The sequence below is a fragment of the Anguilla rostrata genome, chromosome 8 (assembly GCF_018555375.3).
Source record: "Anguilla rostrata isolate EN2019 chromosome 8, ASM1855537v3, whole genome shotgun sequence".
In the NCBI taxonomy this organism is placed as follows: domain Eukaryota; kingdom Metazoa; phylum Chordata; class Actinopteri; order Anguilliformes; family Anguillidae; genus Anguilla; species Anguilla rostrata.
Genome location: NC_057940.1, coordinates 24,062,536 through 24,082,987, shown reverse-complemented (window position 1 = coordinate 24,082,987; position 20,452 = coordinate 24,062,536). Strand labels below are relative to the sequence as shown.

Below are 20,452 nucleotides of genomic sequence, written 5' to 3'. Positions count from 1 at the left end.
GTCTTGGAGGCCGGGGACAAGGCTTTCCTAGTGGACGTCGGTGGCAAGCCGGACTATATTTCCCTGGACCGCCTCAAACCAGCCCATCTGGATCTGGACCAGCTCGTCAGGTTGGCTCGGCCCCCACAGCGGGGTCGCCCTCCGTCTGTTGCGCCACCGCAGCGCCCCCTACCTTCTGGTGGTCCCCCTGTGTCCACTCCAGCCCCCGCTCCGGCCTTGCGGACTCGTTTCGGTCGGGCGGTTCGGGCTCCCCTTAGTCTGGCGTTGCCAGTTCTGGTGAATTCTGGGGGGACGGATGTGGCAGCTACCTCTGACATAATTAACCTCGTAATGTTGACACGGATACGTCATGAGGCTGTGACTTCTATGTTCTTTGGGGGTTAAATGAGGGATATAAATAAAGCACGCGGCTGCGTTACGGTTGTCTTTACTTGGTAAGCAGTCTCACAGTTTGATTATTTCACCTACAATAGTATTGAGTAGCCCATTTTGTGGATTAATTGTATTGATACTCAAGTAAAATCAGGAGAAGATTCCGTCACTGCTTAGTGATTAAAATTGATTTTTCTAAATCGGGTTTATCATTTAATCTCCCTAACACAATGCGAAGAAGCTGTGTGTCCCTTTCCAATTGATTAGTCAGATGTTTGCATGCTTGTTAATCACTGAAAATTAATTAAAACTGTTTGAGTTCAATGATTAGTTTAAAGGAAAGATTTGTGCCTCACCAGAAAGATGGATAAAGGAGGAAGAAAGGGAGGACAAAAGAGGAGGATGACCGATTATTTTCGTGGGTAAAAAAAAATTCTCAGCATTAATGACACTCTTGAGATATTTTATGTAAAAGCTTGCATCAATAGTATACATTGTTTTTAAAACATTGTTTTCCTTAATTACAATTATGTGCACAATACATTAAAGGTACAACTATTTTGAGCTGAGACATTCATTGGTTTGTACCTTTTTTCACCCACCTCCCACCGGATCTCAAGGTCCACCCAGTTCCCAAATCCCAATTTAACCCCTGTGAATAACTGTTTTCCTACTTTCCTACTGTCCAGAAAGATTGTATTTCTTCACTCTACACCACTCGTTACTAGCTTTTGGCTACAAAACACATCATAATTGACGATTCTGCTGTAATTGATGTGTGGCACGTAACTTTGATTATGACTTCTGTTTTCATAACTGCAGAGTTAAAAAAAGACTCATAAGACAATCTTTGTACCTTTCATGGGCTTTTTACTGCTGTTAAACTCAGAAAAGGGTCATTTTTGACCCTTAGGACAACACGAAGGTTAAGAGACACTTGCAAAACCTTCAAAATGCTGAAGCCTATTCACACATTCAGTGATAAGCTATCGGGTGAAAAGGAACACATTTTACCATACGTTTAGCATCATCCCTACACTTTTGCTAAATTCACATACAGACTTTTTATTTCTCTTCCGGTTTTCTTTTTCTTTTTTTTGATCATACACTTTGTACTTACGCAATTTTCTGTACGGTGGTGTAATTTTTCTTTCTTCTTGGAAATCACACCATTGAGTAAAATGTTGTCCACACCCACATGTACTGTAACAACTATTCGGCTTCTCTCTGCACACCGTTTTATATAGAGGTTACTTCAACTTATTTCACTAAGATTATCATCATAGGTTGAGAAAGTGTGAAGACGAGAAAACACACACAATCTTCTGTACAAACAGGGCATATGCACTGGACGACATAGGCACAAACTAAATTGAGCTAAGGTCAATTTTCATCTCAGCAGCTGTCACTGACACACACTAAACACATACTAAGACACACTAACACACTGTAACAGTAAAGCCGGGCACCCACCGCACACGTATCGACCGCGAGCGCACTACGCGCATATTACGCGCGTAACTGAAGCGTAGTTGAAGTACTGTTATTACAACGGCAGCGGGCGACGTCGTCTCCACCAGATGCGAACGCGTCGCGTACCGGCTGCGAAGCTCGCGCGACACAAGCGAACTGAAGCGTAGTTTTTCGCTTCTGTTCTATTTTTTCGGCTTGTCGCGCGTCACGATGGCCTGTTTATACACAGAAATATGCTCTAAAATGCTAGGTATACATGCTCTGATTTATATTTCATCCTTATATTACTGGGGGTGTGTCCCTAGTTACCTCCCAGATATTTTATAAGCAGCTAAAAAAATACAAGCCTTTCAGTTTTGTAAAAATAAATAAATAAATAACTGGAACCTGGGGAAAAGGCAAACTTAGTTTCGCTGTCTTATTTTGCGGAGGGGGTGGGTAAATTTGAAAATACACCACAGAAAGACGGAGCCTATTGAATGACGTAGAAGTGAATGCACCGAGCAGCCGTTTGTTAGCTCGAGTGTTGGAAGGTAGTTTTTAACCAACCATTGCTCAGCCTATTTGACTTCTCCGATGTCTTCGTTCGCCGTGCTTCCAAAAAGGGCTTGTTAATAAAAATCAGATAATCCACAGAGCTTTAAAAAAATCAGATTATTTAGTGGTCTTGCCGATGAAAATGCACCTATTTTATAAATGAAGTTGTAAGCAAGCCTTTATTGCATTTGTACTTCAAAGCTCCCGGTGTTCATGGCGTTGTGGTGTTAATATTCCTTCAAGATTAAACTGTTACTGTCTTTTTCATGATTGGCTGATTTTACTAAATCTGATCCTATAAATGTTTTGACGTGAATGACAAGACAACACGGGAATTCCCAATGGTTGATTACGGATTATTTATTATTATTATGATCATTACATATTCTTCATGAAATTGGCACGCTTGTTAACCAAGCAAATAAATTAATACAGTTTTAGATTGATTGTTATGCAGGCTACGTTGCGATTTAAGTTTATGGTAATTCTTGAAAGCGTTTACTTTCTCACGTATTTACGAGTTAACGAAATATTACCAAATTAACAAACTGAAAAAGGTCTCTCACCAAAGTATTCACTTAACCCATAATCAACAGTCGTGAACAAACGTGAAATACACGATGTAATCCCACTGCAGACTGCGAGAGCTACTAGGAATATAGAGCTTTAAGCAAGCCTTTGCGCGACACAAACGGAACCAGTGGAGACACGCTACGCGCCGCGCTGCTTCGCCGTGCTGCTTACGCGACGCTTACGCGACGCGTGCGGTGGGTGCCCGGCGTAACACACACTAAACACATACTGAGACACACAAACACACTGTAACAGTAACACACACTAAACACATACTGAGACACACAAACACACTGTAACAGTAACACACACTAAACACATACTGAGACACACTAACACACTGTAACAGTAACACACACTAAACACATTCTGAGACACACTAACACACTGTAACAGTAACACAGTGACACACACTAAACACATACTGAGACACACTAACACACTGTAACACTAACACAGTGACACCACTAAGCACATACTGAGACACACTAACACATTGTAACAGTAACACAGTGAGACACGCAATGCACATAGTGGGAGACACTAACACACTGTAACACTAACAGTGACACACGCTAAGCACATACTGACACACACTAAGACACTGTAACACTAACACAGTGACACACGCTAAGCACATACTAAGACACACTAACACTGTAACAGTAACACACACTAAACACATACTGAGACACACTAACACTATAACAGTAACACAATGACACACACTAAACACATACTGAGACACACTAACACACTATAACAGTAACACAGTGACACACGCTAAGCACATACTGAAACACACTAACACTGTAACAGTAACACAGTGACACACACTAAACACATACTGAGACACACTAACACACTGGCAACATAGCTCAGGAGGTAAGACCGATTGTCTGGCAGTCGGAGGGTTGCCGGTTCAAACCCCGCCCTGGGCATGTCGAAGTGTCCTTGAGCAAGACACCTAACCCCTAACCCCTAACTGCTCTGGCGAATGAGAGGCATCAATTGTAAAGCGCTTTGGATAAAAGCGCTATATAAATGCAGTCCATTTAATATTTACGCTGTAACAGTAACACTGACACACAATGCACATACTGAGACACACTAACACACTGTAACAGTAACGCAGTGAGACACGCAATGCACATAGTGGGAGACAGATGGTCAGCCGAGAAAGTGGGACACAGAAAAGCAGAGACCACAACATGACAAGAATTCCTTTTTTTAATTTACTGGGCCAGTGTGGCATATCACAGTTAACCAGTTCACCCAATCAGGGAACTGAGGAAGAGGAACATGTAGTACACTATTTTGCAAAAATGCATGGACATGCTGTAAGTTTTTTTAGAGCCCCCCCCCCAGCAGCCTAAGCAGTCAAAAATACGTAGTGGATTTGAACTCTCTGAAACATTGTACCTGGCATATCTCCTCATGGCACACTGTCTTAATTATATATTCTTAGAGAGTCAAACCAGTCGACCAGTTTTGTCAGGTTCATGGGGGCAGCTTTTGGCTAGGCAATAGTGTTCTGCAAGGAAATACATTCTAGAGAGTTCCCTAGAGAGCTAGAGCAGTCTGACCTAGGGCATGCCATCTGGAGAGGTAAGGTTGACAACAGCTACAGCAGAGCGAGACATTCTGAGACTCACATATGCGCGTACAGTCTATACTAACACATGTACACAAGCACACAGAAAAATACCCACACACACACACACACACATACATACGTACATACCCATACACACACACATGCATACACACACACATACTGTACATACACGCATACACATACACACACACACCACACACAAACACACACACTCACACTTATAGGGAGGGACCCCTACCAGCACGATGTCGGTGCCACACAGGAAACAAGCACACAGGAATGTTCACAGCTGGACAGACAGAGGGACAGACACACCCTTTCCTCCACAATCTGCTGAAGATAAACAAGGACCCGAGGGACTCTGCTATGGCAACAATCCCTACCCGTCCTTCTCACGGGCCCTCACCCCTGCCTATATCTCCTATGCGGCTACGTGGAGGCCTGTTTCCATATAGATGTCTGTTTCCTTGTCTCTCCGCATAAAGTTTTCTGAGATTTTAACATTCCATCCGCCCTTTTCTTACTCCCTCTTTTATTCTCCCCCCCCTCCCTTTCTCTGCCTTGTTTTGTCTATCTGACACTGTCTTTGTGTCACTCTTTGAACAGTGGGGATTGTGATGTTCTTTATTGCTTTATTTCAGGAGCTGCTGAAAGTCAGCAGCTTGCTCTCCCTGTTCCTCCCTCCCCCCTCTCCTTATCCCTCTGTGGCAGGAACCCCCTACAGGAAATACTTGGTGAGTGCAGCAAGAGTGATAGGACACAGGGAAGTGAGTTGTCACTGTACTGTCCTTACACACTCTCAAGTGCGCATATGCAAACCAGGACGAGGCAAACGAAGAGAGAGAGAGAGAGAGAGAGAGAACAATGGAAAACTGTCCTGGGAATACAGGAAGTCAGGTGTCTCAGGAAGAGCGACTTCCTGTTTCCACATGATGTCATCTTTCCTCTACAGAGGCTAAAGGGGCACATGCAGACAGAGAAACCAAGACCGGGAGAGAAAGAGTAAGTGATAGAAGCAGACAGAAAACCTTCAAACCAAGAGTTATGGCAAGACGAGGCTTTGCTGTAGCCATATTGTCAGACGTGGGCCGTCGTATTCACTGAAAAACTTAAAGATATTTCTAGGCAGAAAACAGGAAGACAATGCAACTATAAATTACTGTCTTTACTAAGAGAGGAAAGGGCAACTCTATTTTTACTTATTTAGAAGTAGAAAGGGAAGTTTTCGGCAGTGTGAATAAACTTTTCCTTCCCAGAAAGGGTGGACAAGATATGCTGATGTTCGCTACTTACCAATGTACCAGACCATGAGTACTGCAAAGCATTTATTCAGTCAGCCGGCAGTCAGGCAGTGCTAATGCAAGTGAACACTGGGTCTGAGGTGCTAAGCATTTTATACATTCCCTTCCCCGCCCATGACAGGAGCGAGCAACGTCCACTGTTCTGGACAGCAAGGCTTTATAAACCCCATAGTGGGTACAGCTATGCCTATCAATGTCCTGCTCCAGCTGGAATATAGCAATGCTTGGAACTGGCCGTATGGGTAGGCCAGCCTGCCCCAGGAATGAACTACCTTTCTATGAGGATTACTACGCCTCTCACCACCACCCCACCTATATCCCTCACTTTCTGTCACAGAACAAGGTCAAACGGTGTCTATAGCTATAGCCGCTAGCCCGCAACACCACTTCCCCCATCTTCCTTCCGTTGCAGCTGGGGGTATGAAGGGAGGAAGTGACCTGGTATAAAATCAGGAAGTGATGCAGCCAGTGGCCCGAATCGCCTCATCATTTCTCAAAAATTCCCATCTTCACTGTCTGCACTCCAACCTCTCTTTTTCTTTATTTCTCTTTCACTATCATTTCCCCCTTTTTCACTCTCACTCTTTCTCTCTCAGTTTTCCCATCTTTCCAATTCTTATTTCTTTGATTCTTCAGCTCAATGATCGCAGCTCTCTCTGTTTCGCTCCCTGAATCCCATAATACACTGGCTGCACTCTCTCACTGTGCTGAAATAGAGAGAATACACATATGCTCACAAGCCTCCAATAGAAACAACCGGGAGACATACAAACACCTCAGAGACAGACAACCACACACATGCATTCACAAATGCAGTATATCCAGCTAAAGCAATGGTTCTCAGTCCTGTGATGTAGCCCAGGCTTGAATCGAATCCAAACGGGGCCAGTGCTGACGGCAGCCAGGGTGAGGAAACTCAGAATCACCGAAACATCACCCATGCAGAGGGTTACTGTTGGCAGGGGTTTCCCTGCATCACCACCAAACAGTGTCTCCTCCTCCTGCTCTCAGGTTCCTACTGTTCACCTGTACCAGCTGCACTAGACATGCAGTTCTCCAGTGCAATGGCTGCACAACTCAACAGCTGAACTGAAGGTTGAAAATGAGCAGTGGGTGGCTGTGCTTCTGAAGATGCAGACATTACTCTGCACAGTGGAATAAGTGTACAGCTTTCCTGTGAACTGCCACACTGTGAAACCCCAGGCCCAACGCCTTCACTTTGGTTTATGCCCATTTCTGCTCTACTTGTCAACTGCTGTCTCCACATCCTGACATTCACAAAATTCCCCACAAATTGACCTCCTGTTGAGCTGGACGTGAAGCCGCCATGGCTGACGTACTGAATTTTAACTAAACGAATTCTTACGCCTCCAGACTCATTTCAATACGTGTGCTCTTCCAAGCAGCTCAATATCAATGAGCTCGCGACACAAGGGCTTATTCATAAAAAAACAGGTCGTTTGTATCAAAAAGTTCCTTTAACAAATGATTCGATTGACCGCCCATACTCGGAACTTTGAATCGAAAATTCCATTACAAAATGTAATCTACCATAGTCGGATGACCAGTGCTGACATCTTCAGAGCCAAAAATTTCCTGACCATAACCTCTCCTGCTTGCATACAAGGGGGTGACTTGATTGTCTTGGCTTCGATGAAAATCTACGCGTAAGTCTTATCCCAAGTGACGCACGAGATTCCAAGGCTGTAGGTCTTAAATTTTAATAAATTACAGAAATCTCTAACAAAGACAGTTGGCGGGGTCTATCAAGAAGTGATCCGCACTTAATTTGGATACAGTTCCACATCATTAGTTTTCTGTAACGGACACCTGTTGAATATTTAGTTTTGTTTCAGTTAAGACAAGGTACTCAAACACGAACGCAGGATACATCCGTCTAAATAGTTTTAGGATTCTGTCTCAGTTGCATGGGCTGTTTTAGTAGACCTTTCTAGAGCGTTATAAATTTAACAGAGCAGTTTTCTGGTTGCCATTGTATCGCCTAGATGCCTCAACCCGAGGTAGGGTGCCAACCGCACATCGCAATTCACGCGTCTTGTAGCGGTTGCTGTTTCACTAAAATACATTCTAAACTACAAAATATTTATTACTTTTAACAAAAGCGGTCGTGTTCGTAAACGCAAAATGATTTCCATGGCGTAATTTACCATTGCGCAAGCATTCGCATGGAAGTGGGGCTATCGGGTAGGGAGACCTCTGACCAGGAAAAACCTGAGGTATATCCCAAAGATCAGTCAACAGCGGAAAGGGATAAAACGGGATAAAAAGTCAGACGGTTCCAAAGAATGCGTATCAGTGTTGTGACCACTTACAACGATAACACATTCTTTCAAAAATAGTCCAAGAAACTCGGCAACACTCACTGAACACAAACTGTCTTTGAAAAAGAGCACCTATATTAATCTACGTCACGTGACTTCTGGAAAATATATGCCCGTAAAGACATCCCACATTGTAGGCTATTCCTTTTAGAAAGCGGATTAAAAGAGAAATGGCATACCTTGCAGGGGATTTTCTTGGTCGGCTGTCTTGGTCAAAGGACTACGTTTGGGAAAGGCAGACCAGGACATACGAGACCACCAGGCACCAGACAAAGCCGATGCGTTGGACGGTCCAATCTCTGTCTAGGACGTGCGGAGACAACGGTGGACTCGACGTTAATTCAGTGGATGCGGATGTGATCTCTGTCCTAAACGGTTAAACTATGCTCACACTGGTTGTGGAAGGCGGAGAGTTGCGGCGCTCCGTTTGACACTGCCTCCCTCGCTCAGTACACCCCCCCCCCCCAACCTCAACCAAACCACACCTCCCACCCCCTCAACAAGCCCCTGTGCACTGTGAAATGGTTGCGAACTAGTATATTTTCAGACATTTTAATGCTGAATATTGCACTAGTGTACGCAGTCTGCGCCTTCTATTCATTCTCTGCATTGCATACAAAGACAGCTAACGTAGACTACTGTCAAGTTCAAGTGATACATTTTAAACATATAGAGAAATATATAAACCGTTGCGTGCAGTCGGGGCTAATCAAACCTCAAAATTAGAAATGACAGACAAGAAGAACAGCCGAATTGAACAGCAAAATAATGTTTACAAACACTGTTGACTTGGCACTGCGCGGTTTATGGATGTAACCCAGCCAGGACAAATACATTTATGTACGTATAGATGTCCCAGTCACTGTAAAAATACATGAACTGGACATGACAAACGCAACGGGCAAGTTTGTAAACTCAATCATGTGAGCTGACGGTGCGCTCAGTTGTGACAGACAGTGTGCTGATAGGCCGTTCTAACAACTGTACAGTGAGCAACCGTTTTAGAGAAGGGGATGAAAAAAGCCTGAGAGAAACAGGAAGGGGTTCGACTGTCCTGGTCATACAAACGACCTATGATGAACCGCATATGGTCCTGGACAGACGAGAAAAGACGCAAAATCTTTTACGTCGCCTTATTCCCTACATTATACGATATACTTTAACTTGGACACTGGGGTCGTAAATCGCAAAACTTAAATCGCCGCACGGCTATTTGTGTTTTATAAACGGCACAATGTTCGTCTTAGATGGGCAGGACGTATTAGCGAATTGCCACTGTGAACGTTTGTCTCCCCCTCCTGGTGAGCACGAAGAACTGCAAAAAATGCAGTCTTAAACCCGTACAAAATGGCCCTCTTGCGTTCCACAGGCTCGACGCTCACACTCAGTACCAACCCAGCACCATCAAAAGGCGCATTCACAACCACACAACACCGCATTACAGATCTGAATGTACACAACCTATAGTACTCAGATCTGATGAAAAATGACAGTTGTTCAATCGAGTCTGATCAGTTTTTTAATAATAAAATATTTCCATTTAGTGTACATAAAAATAAAATTAAGAGAAACAGAAACGTTACAAATTTCAACAAATGAAATACAAAATTGTACCTACAGAAAGATTCCCCAATTTCATTTAGAAAAACACCTCCAGCATTTGGATATAGTGATAAGAGTTCACATAAATGAAAGTCTCTTCAAATAATATGAAGACTAGGGGAAATGCACTAGACAAGTACTTTCTCCAGTGGAAAAGCTAATGTTGTGTGATAGGCTTTAGCATTCAGTGATGAGATTAAACATTCTGTGTTCCGTTCACATGACAGCCAGGGGCTGAAGTTAGTATGAGATTCACTCAAATAAATACTGCAACAGGAGAGGAAAATGTGTGTGCAAACGCGGTTAAAAATGTATATGTAACAAAACTTGAGACCAAAAGGAACAGCAAAACTGAGTAAGTGGAAAGGAAGGGTGGTCAAGCCATAATGCTCTCACATAACACTTAATTTCAAATCTGAAATAACTGAAGCACCCTTCAAAGCTGCTCAGGCCTCTACACAGCAGGACAGATAGAGGCGTGAAGAGGAGGAAATCCACAAGGCAGAGGAAACGCTACAGGTGAGAGACTAACAGAACCAGTAACACAGAAACAAATCTACTTCTATTCAGCAACTAGACACTCGCTAGTAGATTGTGCTATTAAACCAGGAAGCACACCTGCAGGCATGCACATGCACGCGCATACATACACACACACACACACACACACACACACACACACACGCACACGCACACGCACACGCCGCATCTGCACTGCACACCGCACACACGCACACGGCGACACACCACGACACCAGAAAGTCTGTGCACGTACGAAGCGACAGGATTTGCTTGTGAGTTTGAGTGTCTGCATTTATAAGCATCTGCTTAGTGTTTAAGTGTGTGCAAGTTGTACGCACATGCGGTGTTAGAAACTGAGAACATTCTGTGTATCGGTGTGTGTGTGTGTGTGTGTGATGTCAGACTATGAGCGTGTGTCCAGTGTGTGAACGAAAAAAAGCTTTTCTCTAACACCTATATCAAAGTCCCCTTCAAGAGAAGAATGAGAAAAATGAGGACCAGCACAAAGCGGCAGTGAGTGCTGGTCTCAGAGGCACTGCACACTGGGGGCGGTCAGGCCCTCAGGCCCCAGGGCGAGGTCAGCCGGCTCTGGGTCCCTCCGCCCGCGGCTCGCGGGGGCCACGGCTTGAACGGCGCGTCGGGCGCGAGGGTCGCGGCCGAGGCGGGCGTCCCGCCATCACGTCATGTAGCGGCCGATGGCCCGCAGCGCGTACTGCAGCGCCGCCTGCAGCCGGGCCTCCAGGAGCAGCAGGTTCACGTGCACCTGTGGGGGAGAGGTGGGGGGTCAGCGGGGCGCCCGACCAATCAGAGCGCCGGCGGAGCTGCCGGCCCGCGCTGCGGTTGCCATGGGCTCCGGTGCCCTGGCAACGGAACGTCTTCTGTGTGCTTCTGAATGCTGATCTGCAGCGATAAGGCCGGGGACTTTCCTGAACGCAAGACATGTCTAGCAGCGTTCTTTATTCTACAGTTAGCACAGGTGATTATCAAACTATCCAATCACGCGCTAGCGTAGGGCCCTATCGTTTCGATACAAAGGCAGTGGAAGGATAGCGGAATTCAGTAATTACCATGGAATTTATACAGATCTGGATTCGAGTGCATTCAATCTGAAGGGACACACTGCCTGAAACACTACATTTAAGATGTCCTGAAAAACTAAATGACCCAATCCACACACATGCTAAGCGCACTCAACTAGTGAAAATCCTTACATCAGCCACCATGTCAAAGCAACAACCCCTCTAACACAAAGCCCCCAAAAACACCACCATTCCCACGGTGTCAGACAAAAACAAGCAGATTCATTTTACTGCAATTTGACTATTCAATGCGTAACAGTCCTTCGAACTGTTTTGGAACTACATACAGTACAGGAAGTGGTATTATGCCACCATTTTTATTTTTAAGTTTATGTAGAGAATTCAGTTAATGTATGAACATTTATTAAATAACAAACCATTATCAACATTTTTGATAATGGTTGAATTACAAGTAAACAGATTACTGGAAATCCATCCAGTCATTTTGCAAAGTGGGAGGAGGAGGGGTGGGAGGGAGGTGGCGAGGTAAATCCATAAGTGCAATCTCACTGGCAGCCTAATACATTTTGCCTGCAGTGCAAGTAAAATAGGCATCAAAGTTGCAGGAAATGTGGCAAAGAAGGAGTTAGGCTTAGATGTGCGGGGCCAAGTAAACATTGTAACAAGAAGGTTATTCCCAGTGAGAAATTGCAAAGCTTAAGATTTCCAGGTGCAGTGTTCAGTACACACTCAGAAGGGTCCAGCTTATGGGCAGTAATAATAACAGGAGAAGACCAGGAAGATCAATAGGCAGCAGACAAATAGTTTCTTATGGTAGACACCACAAAATATCGTAAAACTACACCACGATTACAGGAAAATCTCAATATGATTAGAGAGAAACCAGTTTCCCTGACGACTACACTGGTCTAAAAGGAAGTGTATCTGCAGTAAAGCCCTTGCTACTTTCTGTTAACAAGAAGAAAATACTCCAGTGGGCCAAGCACCACTAACATAGGACCAAGAAAGTTTGGGGAAAAGGCAGATACACATCCTTTGAGACCAGCAGATCGTAGTTGCCATTTCACTGTCGTAAACTGGTTTCTCTAGTCACATTGAGTTTCTTCCTGTAGGTGTGGTGCAGTTTTACACTGTTTCATGCAGTTTTACAAGAAGCCACAAGATATTAGAATTCTTCTTTATTAAAATTATCCTTCTTTTTCCTGGTCTTCTTCCAATAATTTGTTCATTGTAATTAAAGCCAAAGGAGGCCATCTTGAAGAAAGTTGTGTCTAAGAATGTTTTTATGTAAAAGTCATCCTTTTGCTTTATTGTAGATAGAAACTGAAAAAAGAACACTTTGGCTTGTTATTCACTAAATACTCACGTTAACTGAATTCTTTACCTAAAGTAGAAAAGGTTTTTTTTTATTTTTTTTTAACCATAGGTGGCCTAATACTTTGGCCTGTACTACATATAGCCATACTATGGAACAGATCACATACAAAAAGCCTACTTCCACGTGATTGAACCTTATTTAAGACCCCCACGCCCAACCTTTAGCAGCGACGATAACCTGTGACTGAGCTCTGCCTCCACGTGAGCTGCTTGTGCGGAAGACTACCAGCGGCAGCTCATTTGGGGAGGCGGACAGTCCCGATTGGCTGGGAGCAGTGGGTGTGGCCTAACCTTCTCAGAGTGGCGGAACTGCCTCCAGAAGCCGCTGTACATCCTGCGCGTGGTCTTCTCCGGGTAGCAGGCCACCGTCTTAATGTACACCTTCAGGCTGCGCTCCAGCAGCTGGTTCACGTCGCCGTAGTCGTAGTCGTCGTACCTGCGCAACGCAGAGCCAGCACAGGTTCACGCACATCCCAATTCAACGCAGTCCACACTCAGGACACCAATGACAAAACCCAATGGAAGGGTAAATTCCCCACAGAACATTATGGGCATTTCGCAAACTTAACTAAAATTAACTGAATGTATCACATTTATTTGTGGAACTGACCCAATTTCAGTGAAACTGAAGCACACATGCAGAGCTACTGAACACAGCTGCACATATCCACTGAACACAGGTGCCAACACTTGGCACAAATGAATAAACTAGCTTCAAGACACCGACGCAAAACCTGTGCGCAGACAGACACGTTCGAAACACCATTAGACACAGACAGACAGGATAAGAGAGATTGAGAGAAATGAACAGACAGAGGAGGAGGGAGAGGAGGAGGACGGGAGCCGGAGAATGGACAGGGGCGCGGGGGACGAGGGGCCCACCGGATGCCGTAGACGCAGTGGATGTAGTTCCACACGGCCTTGCGGAGCATGAAGGTGTCCACGTCGCGGTGCATGGCCATGGTGTGGTAGGTCAGGCCCAGCACCACCTGGAACTTCTCATCCAGCAGCTGGCCATTTCGGTAGGCGGTCATCAGGAGAGCCTGGGTCCTCCCGAGTAGTCCTGAGCGGGGAGCAGCGGTCGATCAGTGAGAAGCGTGGCTCCTCCGGAGCAGCAGTCCTGAGCGGTCTGAGCAGCCGTCACTGAGCGCGCTCCAGAGGCAGCAGCACTGCGGTCCTGAGCAGCGTCCTGAGCGCGCTCGAGAGCAGCCGTCACTGAGCGCGCTCCTGAGAGCAGCCGTCACTGAGCGCGCTCCTGAGAGCAGCCGTCACTGAGCGCGCTCCTGAGAGCAGCCGTCACTGAGCGCGCTCCTGAGAGCAGCCGTCACTGAGCGCGCTCCTGAGAGCAGCCGTCACTGAGCGCGCTCCTGAGAGCAGCAGTCACTGAGAGTGCTCCTGAGAGCAGCCGTCACTGAGCGCGCTCCTGAGAGCAGCCGTCACTGAGCGCGCTCCTGAGAGCAGCCGTCATAAGAGCAGCCATTTCATGCACTACTTCATATCCATCACAGCAAACAAATCCTTATGCCTTCCCACCATTTTATTTACACTGTGCCTAAATTTACAACAGCCTTTTAAAGATAAACATAACACTTATAAGAATGAATGATACTGCGAAGGTTCAAAGCTCCAGTGAACAGGAAATGTGGTGTAAACGTTCGGGCGCTTATTGGCCGCTTCTGGGAGAAGCCGGTCGGCAGGCTACCTGGGTGCGCATGGTGGCGGGGGCCTGTTCCCCGCGGGGGGCGAAGTCCTGATAGCCATAACCAGCGTCCTCCACGAAACGGGACACGCTGTCCGGGAGGGTGCGTGGGCGTTCATCTGAGGGGAGAGACAGTCGGGACTGAGAAAACCACAAAACCCCAGGAGACCCTCTGGAGACTCACATACAAAACACTCAAACACCGACTGTATCTGCGATGCCACGGGATGCCACGTGTGTGTGAGTGTGTGTGTGTGTGTGTTCATGGTGCACATAAGAGTGGTTGTTGCAATGTGGAGAAAGCGCATGCACGTGCCTTAACGCATCATATGCCTGTGTCATAAAGGGCGTGTGTGTTCTCGCGTTAGATGTACGACAGCTGACAGCCTCAAAGAAGGGTGTGTTTGTGTGGGTGTTCACCCGTCTGCCTAACGCAGTTTGTATGCGTCCATTGTCAAGGACATTATTGTGTGTGAGAGTGTGTGCGTGACACCAAGGACAGACGCACATTTAAAGAACGTCAACATTTTCAGGAATGCCTTAGAAAACACATTCAGAAGATATTGGAAAATGTTGACAATGCATTCAAATACTTCAAGTATTTGGGTATTTAATAACAAGCATGGAATATCCTGTGCCCATGCAAATGTACGCATGTGCGTGTGTGTGTGTGCGCGCGCGTGTGTACGTGTATATCCGTGTGTGTGTGTGCACGCGTGTGTGTGTGTGTGCAGATGTCCGTTGTGTGTGGTTGTCACGCTGGCGTGTGCAGATGTCCGTGGTGTTCGGCTGCTGCAGGAGGGAAAGAGTTTCCTACCACACGGCGTGACCAGCAGACACTCGCGCCTCTCCTTCTCAAAGCGGGTCACCATTTCCTCCTGGCTGAACTCTTCCTCCTGCTGCTGCAGAAGCTGCATTCTCTTCATCAGGACCTCCACCTCAGTGACCGCATCTGAACCCTGTAAGTATACAGACTGCTGAAGACGAGGACCGCGTTTCACCATAGCAAACACACAGAAGCCAAGGACCGCGTTTCACCATAGCAAACACACAGAAGCCAAGGACCGCGTTTCACCATAGCAAACACACAGAAGCCAAGGACCGCGTTTCACCATAGCAAACACACAGGGTGTTAACAGTTCATTGTTTAAACATGTCATTGAAATGTAAAAAATTTTCCCAAAACGTGCATTTTTGTGCTTTTCTTGCTAAAAACAAGAAACAAAGTCAGAAGCAGTGAGACTCAATGAGTAATTAAGTCTCAACCCCAGTACCTCTAGACTACCGTAAGGTTATGAACCTGATAATTGAGGCTAGACTGCAGGGGGCCAGAGTGAAATCTCTGATGAAAGTCATAAGAAGCATCATGGAGAAAACACTACTAATCCCAGAACAAGTTTTGTGTATTACTCCGGGGCGTGAGCACGGCGCGGGACTCACCCCCGTCCGGCTGGCGGCGTCTTCCGGCATGGGGCTGTGGGAGGGGCGGGCGGAGGGCGACGGCGGCTGGAAGGCGTGTCCCGCCATGTGGTCGGGCTCGGGATTGACCCCGCACCCCCACACAAACGAGGAGAGGGAATGGGAGTGGGCCAGCAGGACCACGGCCTGGATCAGTTCAGCCAGGGACCAGCGGTCCTCACTCCCGGGAGATACCAACTCCTGCAGAAGAGGGGCAGACAGCCTTACTGGAAGTGGAACAGGAACTCATTTTTGTAATATGTGTTCCAGTTAGAGTCACTCATGCCCAGTGACACCAGGACCAAACTAATGACTAAACCCCCACCTTCCCTCGGCATACATTTCTCCGAATTTAGTTTATTTGGCCTGATGTACCCACCAGTAGCACTTCACACTCGTTAAAAAGGCACACAGAGGAAGGACAGAGCCAAAGGTGGAGGAGGAAGAATGAAAGTAGAGAAGTTAGGAGTGCGAAAGGGAGCACAGAAGAGGAGGGAGAAAGAGGAGGAGTAAGAAAAGGAGGCGGATCGCTCCGCTCTTACCTGTATGTGCTCAGGACTGAGCAGCCATGGCCGGTGAGCCAGCAGCTTATTGATGGGGCCGAGCCGGCGCAGTTTGGGCGGGGCGCAGTGCAGACCCTGCAGCCAGCTCTCGTCCCCGCCCGCCTGCAGGAACCAGCAGCGGTGCAGCTGCACCAGGTACGAGCAGTGGTGACGGGCGGCCGCCTGCGGAGACGCCAAAACAGAAGGGGCGGGACTTTTACTAACACCATGAAAAATCAGAGAGCGCGAGCGAAGGGTGTGGGGATTATCCAGAATGTGGTGGGACAGGAAGGATGTAGTTTGGGCACTGGTGGAGGAGACTAGCAGTGGTGCAAAGTAGGTGGGACAGATGCGTTGCCACGGAGACAGTGGCCTCACCATGATGACGATGTAGTGCCTCCAGTGGCAGGGCAAGGGCCCGTCGAACTGCAGCAGGGCCTGCTGGGTGCGCAGGAAACAGCTCAGGTAGGCAGGGTGAAGCGCCATCACCATGGTCACATGGTCCACGCGCCCCATGGACAGAAAGGCCTCCATAAGCACTGGCTGGTCCCCGCCCTGCTCCAGAATCTGAGAGAGAGGCATACATGTTCCCATCATTACCAGACAGGCACACAAAAAACTGAGGCACGCATACTGCTGTCTAGCGCTGGGAAAGCAAGGTCCCATAATCCTCCGTACAGGTGGATCCATCACCATCCATCACTGATATGAAAGAACCCAACTGTTATGCTACAGGCAAAGGCTGGCCCATGCCAAGACAAGGGCTGCTAACACACAGGTACGTACAGCAACTCCACCAGTCACAAGGTTATGAGTCTCAGCCTCCTTTTCCTAATGGTGCTCATACTGAATACAGTCGCAGTGTTGGGCACAATGACAGGTGGGACAGTCAGTGTTGGGCACAATGACAGGCAGGACAGTCAGTGTTGGGCACAGTGACAGGTGGGACAGTCAGTGTTGGGCACAATGATAGGTGTACAGTCGCAGTTTTGGGCACAGTGACAGGTGTACAGTCACAGTGTAGGGCACAATAAAAGGTGAGAGAGTCAGGGTGTTGGGCACAGTGACCGGAGGGACAGGCACGATGTTGGGCACAATGACAGGTGGGATAGTCACGGTGTTGGGCACAATGACAGGCAGGACAGGAACTGGCACACACCTCCTCTGTTGGGATGAAGGCACTAGGTCCAGAGGCCAGAGGCTGGGGAATATCAACTCCATGGTCCTGAACACAAGACAGGGAGGCGCAAAGGAGAGCAGCGCAAGGAGACAAGGGCAGAGGGAGAGAATAAGGAGACAGAAAGGAATACATGCATTTAGTTCATCTTAAAGTTAAACATTAGTTCATTACATTTGGCTCACAAATATCTACATTGATAGCGCTGCAGAAAAATACTCCAGGCGTTATTATAGAACATAAAGGCTGAAGTTGGTATGCTAAATAAAAGCAGATAATTATAAATGTGTTTGTCTTGTATCCCTAGACACAATTTCAACCAAGCTGTTAACAGACCACTATTATTTCACCTCATTACATACACTAATCCATAAGTTTCACTAGATAAGACCATACAGTAAGGCAATCAACGTGGGTTCTGGGGGTCTACAGTCAATGCTTCAAATTACTGAGGCTAAATTAGCAAATACACCAGCACTGGTTCCTGTACGACACGATTTCCCCAATTTAGTTAAAACAATGGCTAAACAAACACGCATGCGTATGAAAAAATTTACCTTCATTCTATTAATTAAAATCTCATCAGACCCACAGAACAACATGTTGCCAATCCGATAGCTACTAGTAAGTGAAATGGAGATGGAAACGATGTTATTCCACAAGAACTGCAGCTCAGTACTGTTCAGCGAGTAGGCGTGGCGCGACCTCGAGCCCAGTGCTCTCACAGACGGTGAGTCTTGCATCACCTCGTAAGTATTTTTTGTCTGATGTAACCTGTAAGCAACATGTATTGCAATCTGCTCCTGGTATGCGACTAACCAAATTTTATGTCTTATGTTCCGTTAGTCCATGTCTCCATTCATTTTTTCATTCTTACAGTCAAAGATAGCAAGCAACGTTTTGTTAGCTAAATACACATTAAACCTACTTTGAAACGCATTTCTGCGAGCTACATTCTAGCAACACAACCGACCTGGCATAAACACTATGCAGTCGATCAGGGCCACATAATTCTACTTTTTTGGAAAACGTTTTAATTGTACAGTAACTTATTTACATCCAAACGTTCTTGTTTACCGCCACCAAATGCCTTGGGCTAGCTCAGGTCAGACAGATTTAAGAAACATTTGAAATGAAAGACGAAAGAAAGAGCAATTCAGATGCCGTTTAAGTAAAACAAATGGAGTTCTCGTAAACTAACACTAGTAACATATCAAGCAATTTGACGAGGCGTGACTACGAATTTAGCAACTGATAATACAATTCAGCTCTGTCTTTCCGAAAGGCTTTGCTAATGCTGTGTCAGCGAACATTAGATAACAGTAGACAAAACGTTGAGTAAATCCATTATAGACTTGTTCTACTTGCAGCACTCTTGTTCGTGGGGCCTAGTTACTTGGAGGGTAAAGTCGATAACATATTTTTAGAGATTGCACCTTTCGATACGAAGTTCGATTTCTGACCTATCGACTCGCAGCTGAGATGGCCCTCCATTTAACGTAATAACGTAGCCTATACCAAGTTAGCCAACCGCGGTTAGCTAAATTCAGGGGTGAATTACCATGCAATGGTCTGGTGTAGTAAAATCAAATACTATTTTTACTAAAATACTAAAGTCCACGTAAGTCTGAGGACAAATGAAGAGTTTTAATTTGACGCAATTATCTCGTGTTTCAGCTTGTAGGACAGTCTCCCACTGGACGTTGCGTCTGATATTAACTAGTTAGTTTGTTTAGCTGTTTAACAAGGTATCGTACATTACCTGTGCGGTTTTTAGGAGTTCTGCTGCTCTTTCCCTTATGTCCGGAAAAGGGCAAGTCTTGGCCACCTGGAGCAGTTGTAAAAGGGTGTCTTCGTCGATTCTAGCCGAATCGCCATGCTGGCCCAAACTCGACAGGACGCTCTTCGTAAGTGCCTCCAAAGCCGCAGCTCGCTCCTTCTCGTCTCTACTGCACAGGCGATAGAATTTTCTAGATTTATTCACAGTTTCGGATTTCGATTGGGGGCACTCACAATCCTGGTCTTCATTATCATGTTCCCGGCTTCGGTCCCACCCCGAGGCTGATAGTACCGGTGTCATATCCAACATATCTAGCCAGCTAGTGCGATCCGTATAAATTGCTAGTACTACCCTGCCGAGCTAGCTGCCTAAGTGCTCGGACCCAGGCTTTAGCTAAACCTTCCAAAGTTCGCGAGCGGTGTCTTCCTCACTTTTCCAAGCTGAATTAGAAAACGTTATCAGTCCGTAGGGTTTAATCCAACAAGCAGCTATAGTATTAGCAAAAAATCTAAGAGGTACTTTTCGAGTCGTATAAATTTATGTCGAGACGATTCGAATGCTTTCACCCAATGGGGCATATTGTCTCCTGTTCAGTTTCTTCGTATAAGCTATCTGGCTTCAGTTGGCGTCAGTCGAAGCTACATTAAAGACAAAGTTCCGCTAGCATGATGAATCCACCAGTATGTTCGATTTGCAAATGCAAACGAATATCGAAGAAGGGAGGTGATAAGTGACAGATTTGTCAGACTGCAAGCTAAATCCAATTCGGTCTTCTCTCATTTTCACTAGCATTGCATACATTTAAAGCGAGTTCCGGTCATACCGGAAAAGAGAATTACGCTTGCGCATGAAGTTGAAAATGCAAATCATTATGACAGGTAGATAAATACATAAATACGTCAAATATTCAAATTCGATTTCAGTGAGACATAGGTCGTGTCCGAAACAGCGTACTTGCTTACTATTGACTATATAAATAGCCTGGAAGTTGTAACTTGTATAGTTTACTCAGTAGTAGGCAAATAACTTGAGTTTTTGG

The 20,452-nt window shown here is 46.1% G+C and overlaps 2 protein-coding genes across 3 annotated transcripts in view; both read right to left on the bottom strand.

The window, feature by feature from the left end:
• yrk (Yes-related kinase) overlaps positions 1-8,649 on the bottom strand; it is a 31,048-nt gene extending 22,399 nt beyond the window's left edge. Inside the window, exon 1 of one of the 2 annotated variants that reach the window (XM_064347182.1) lies at positions 8,396-8,649. The gene's annotated coding sequence lies outside the window, so the exon portion shown is untranslated. The remainder of the gene's footprint in view (positions 1-8,395) is intronic. The other variant, XM_064347183.1, reaches the window with a different exon arrangement.
• A 1,073-nt stretch (positions 8,650-9,722) lies between these two features.
• On the bottom strand, positions 9,723-20,252 carry sesn2 (sestrin 2). The gene is made up of 11 exons (XM_064347180.1): positions 19,396-20,252; positions 17,616-17,681; positions 16,835-17,023; positions 16,457-16,639; positions 15,897-16,115; positions 15,274-15,415; positions 14,460-14,575; positions 13,640-13,800; positions 13,049-13,193; positions 10,566-11,103; positions 9,723-10,527 (listed from the first exon to the last, which is right to left on the bottom strand). Exons 1-10 carry the CDS (start codon positions 19,720-19,722, stop codon positions 11,017-11,019), a joined length of 1,635 nt encoding a protein of 544 aa, XP_064203250.1. The 5' UTR covers positions 19,723-20,252; the 3' UTR covers positions 9,723-10,527; positions 10,566-11,016.
• Between the last annotated feature and the right edge of the window lie 200 nt (positions 20,253-20,452).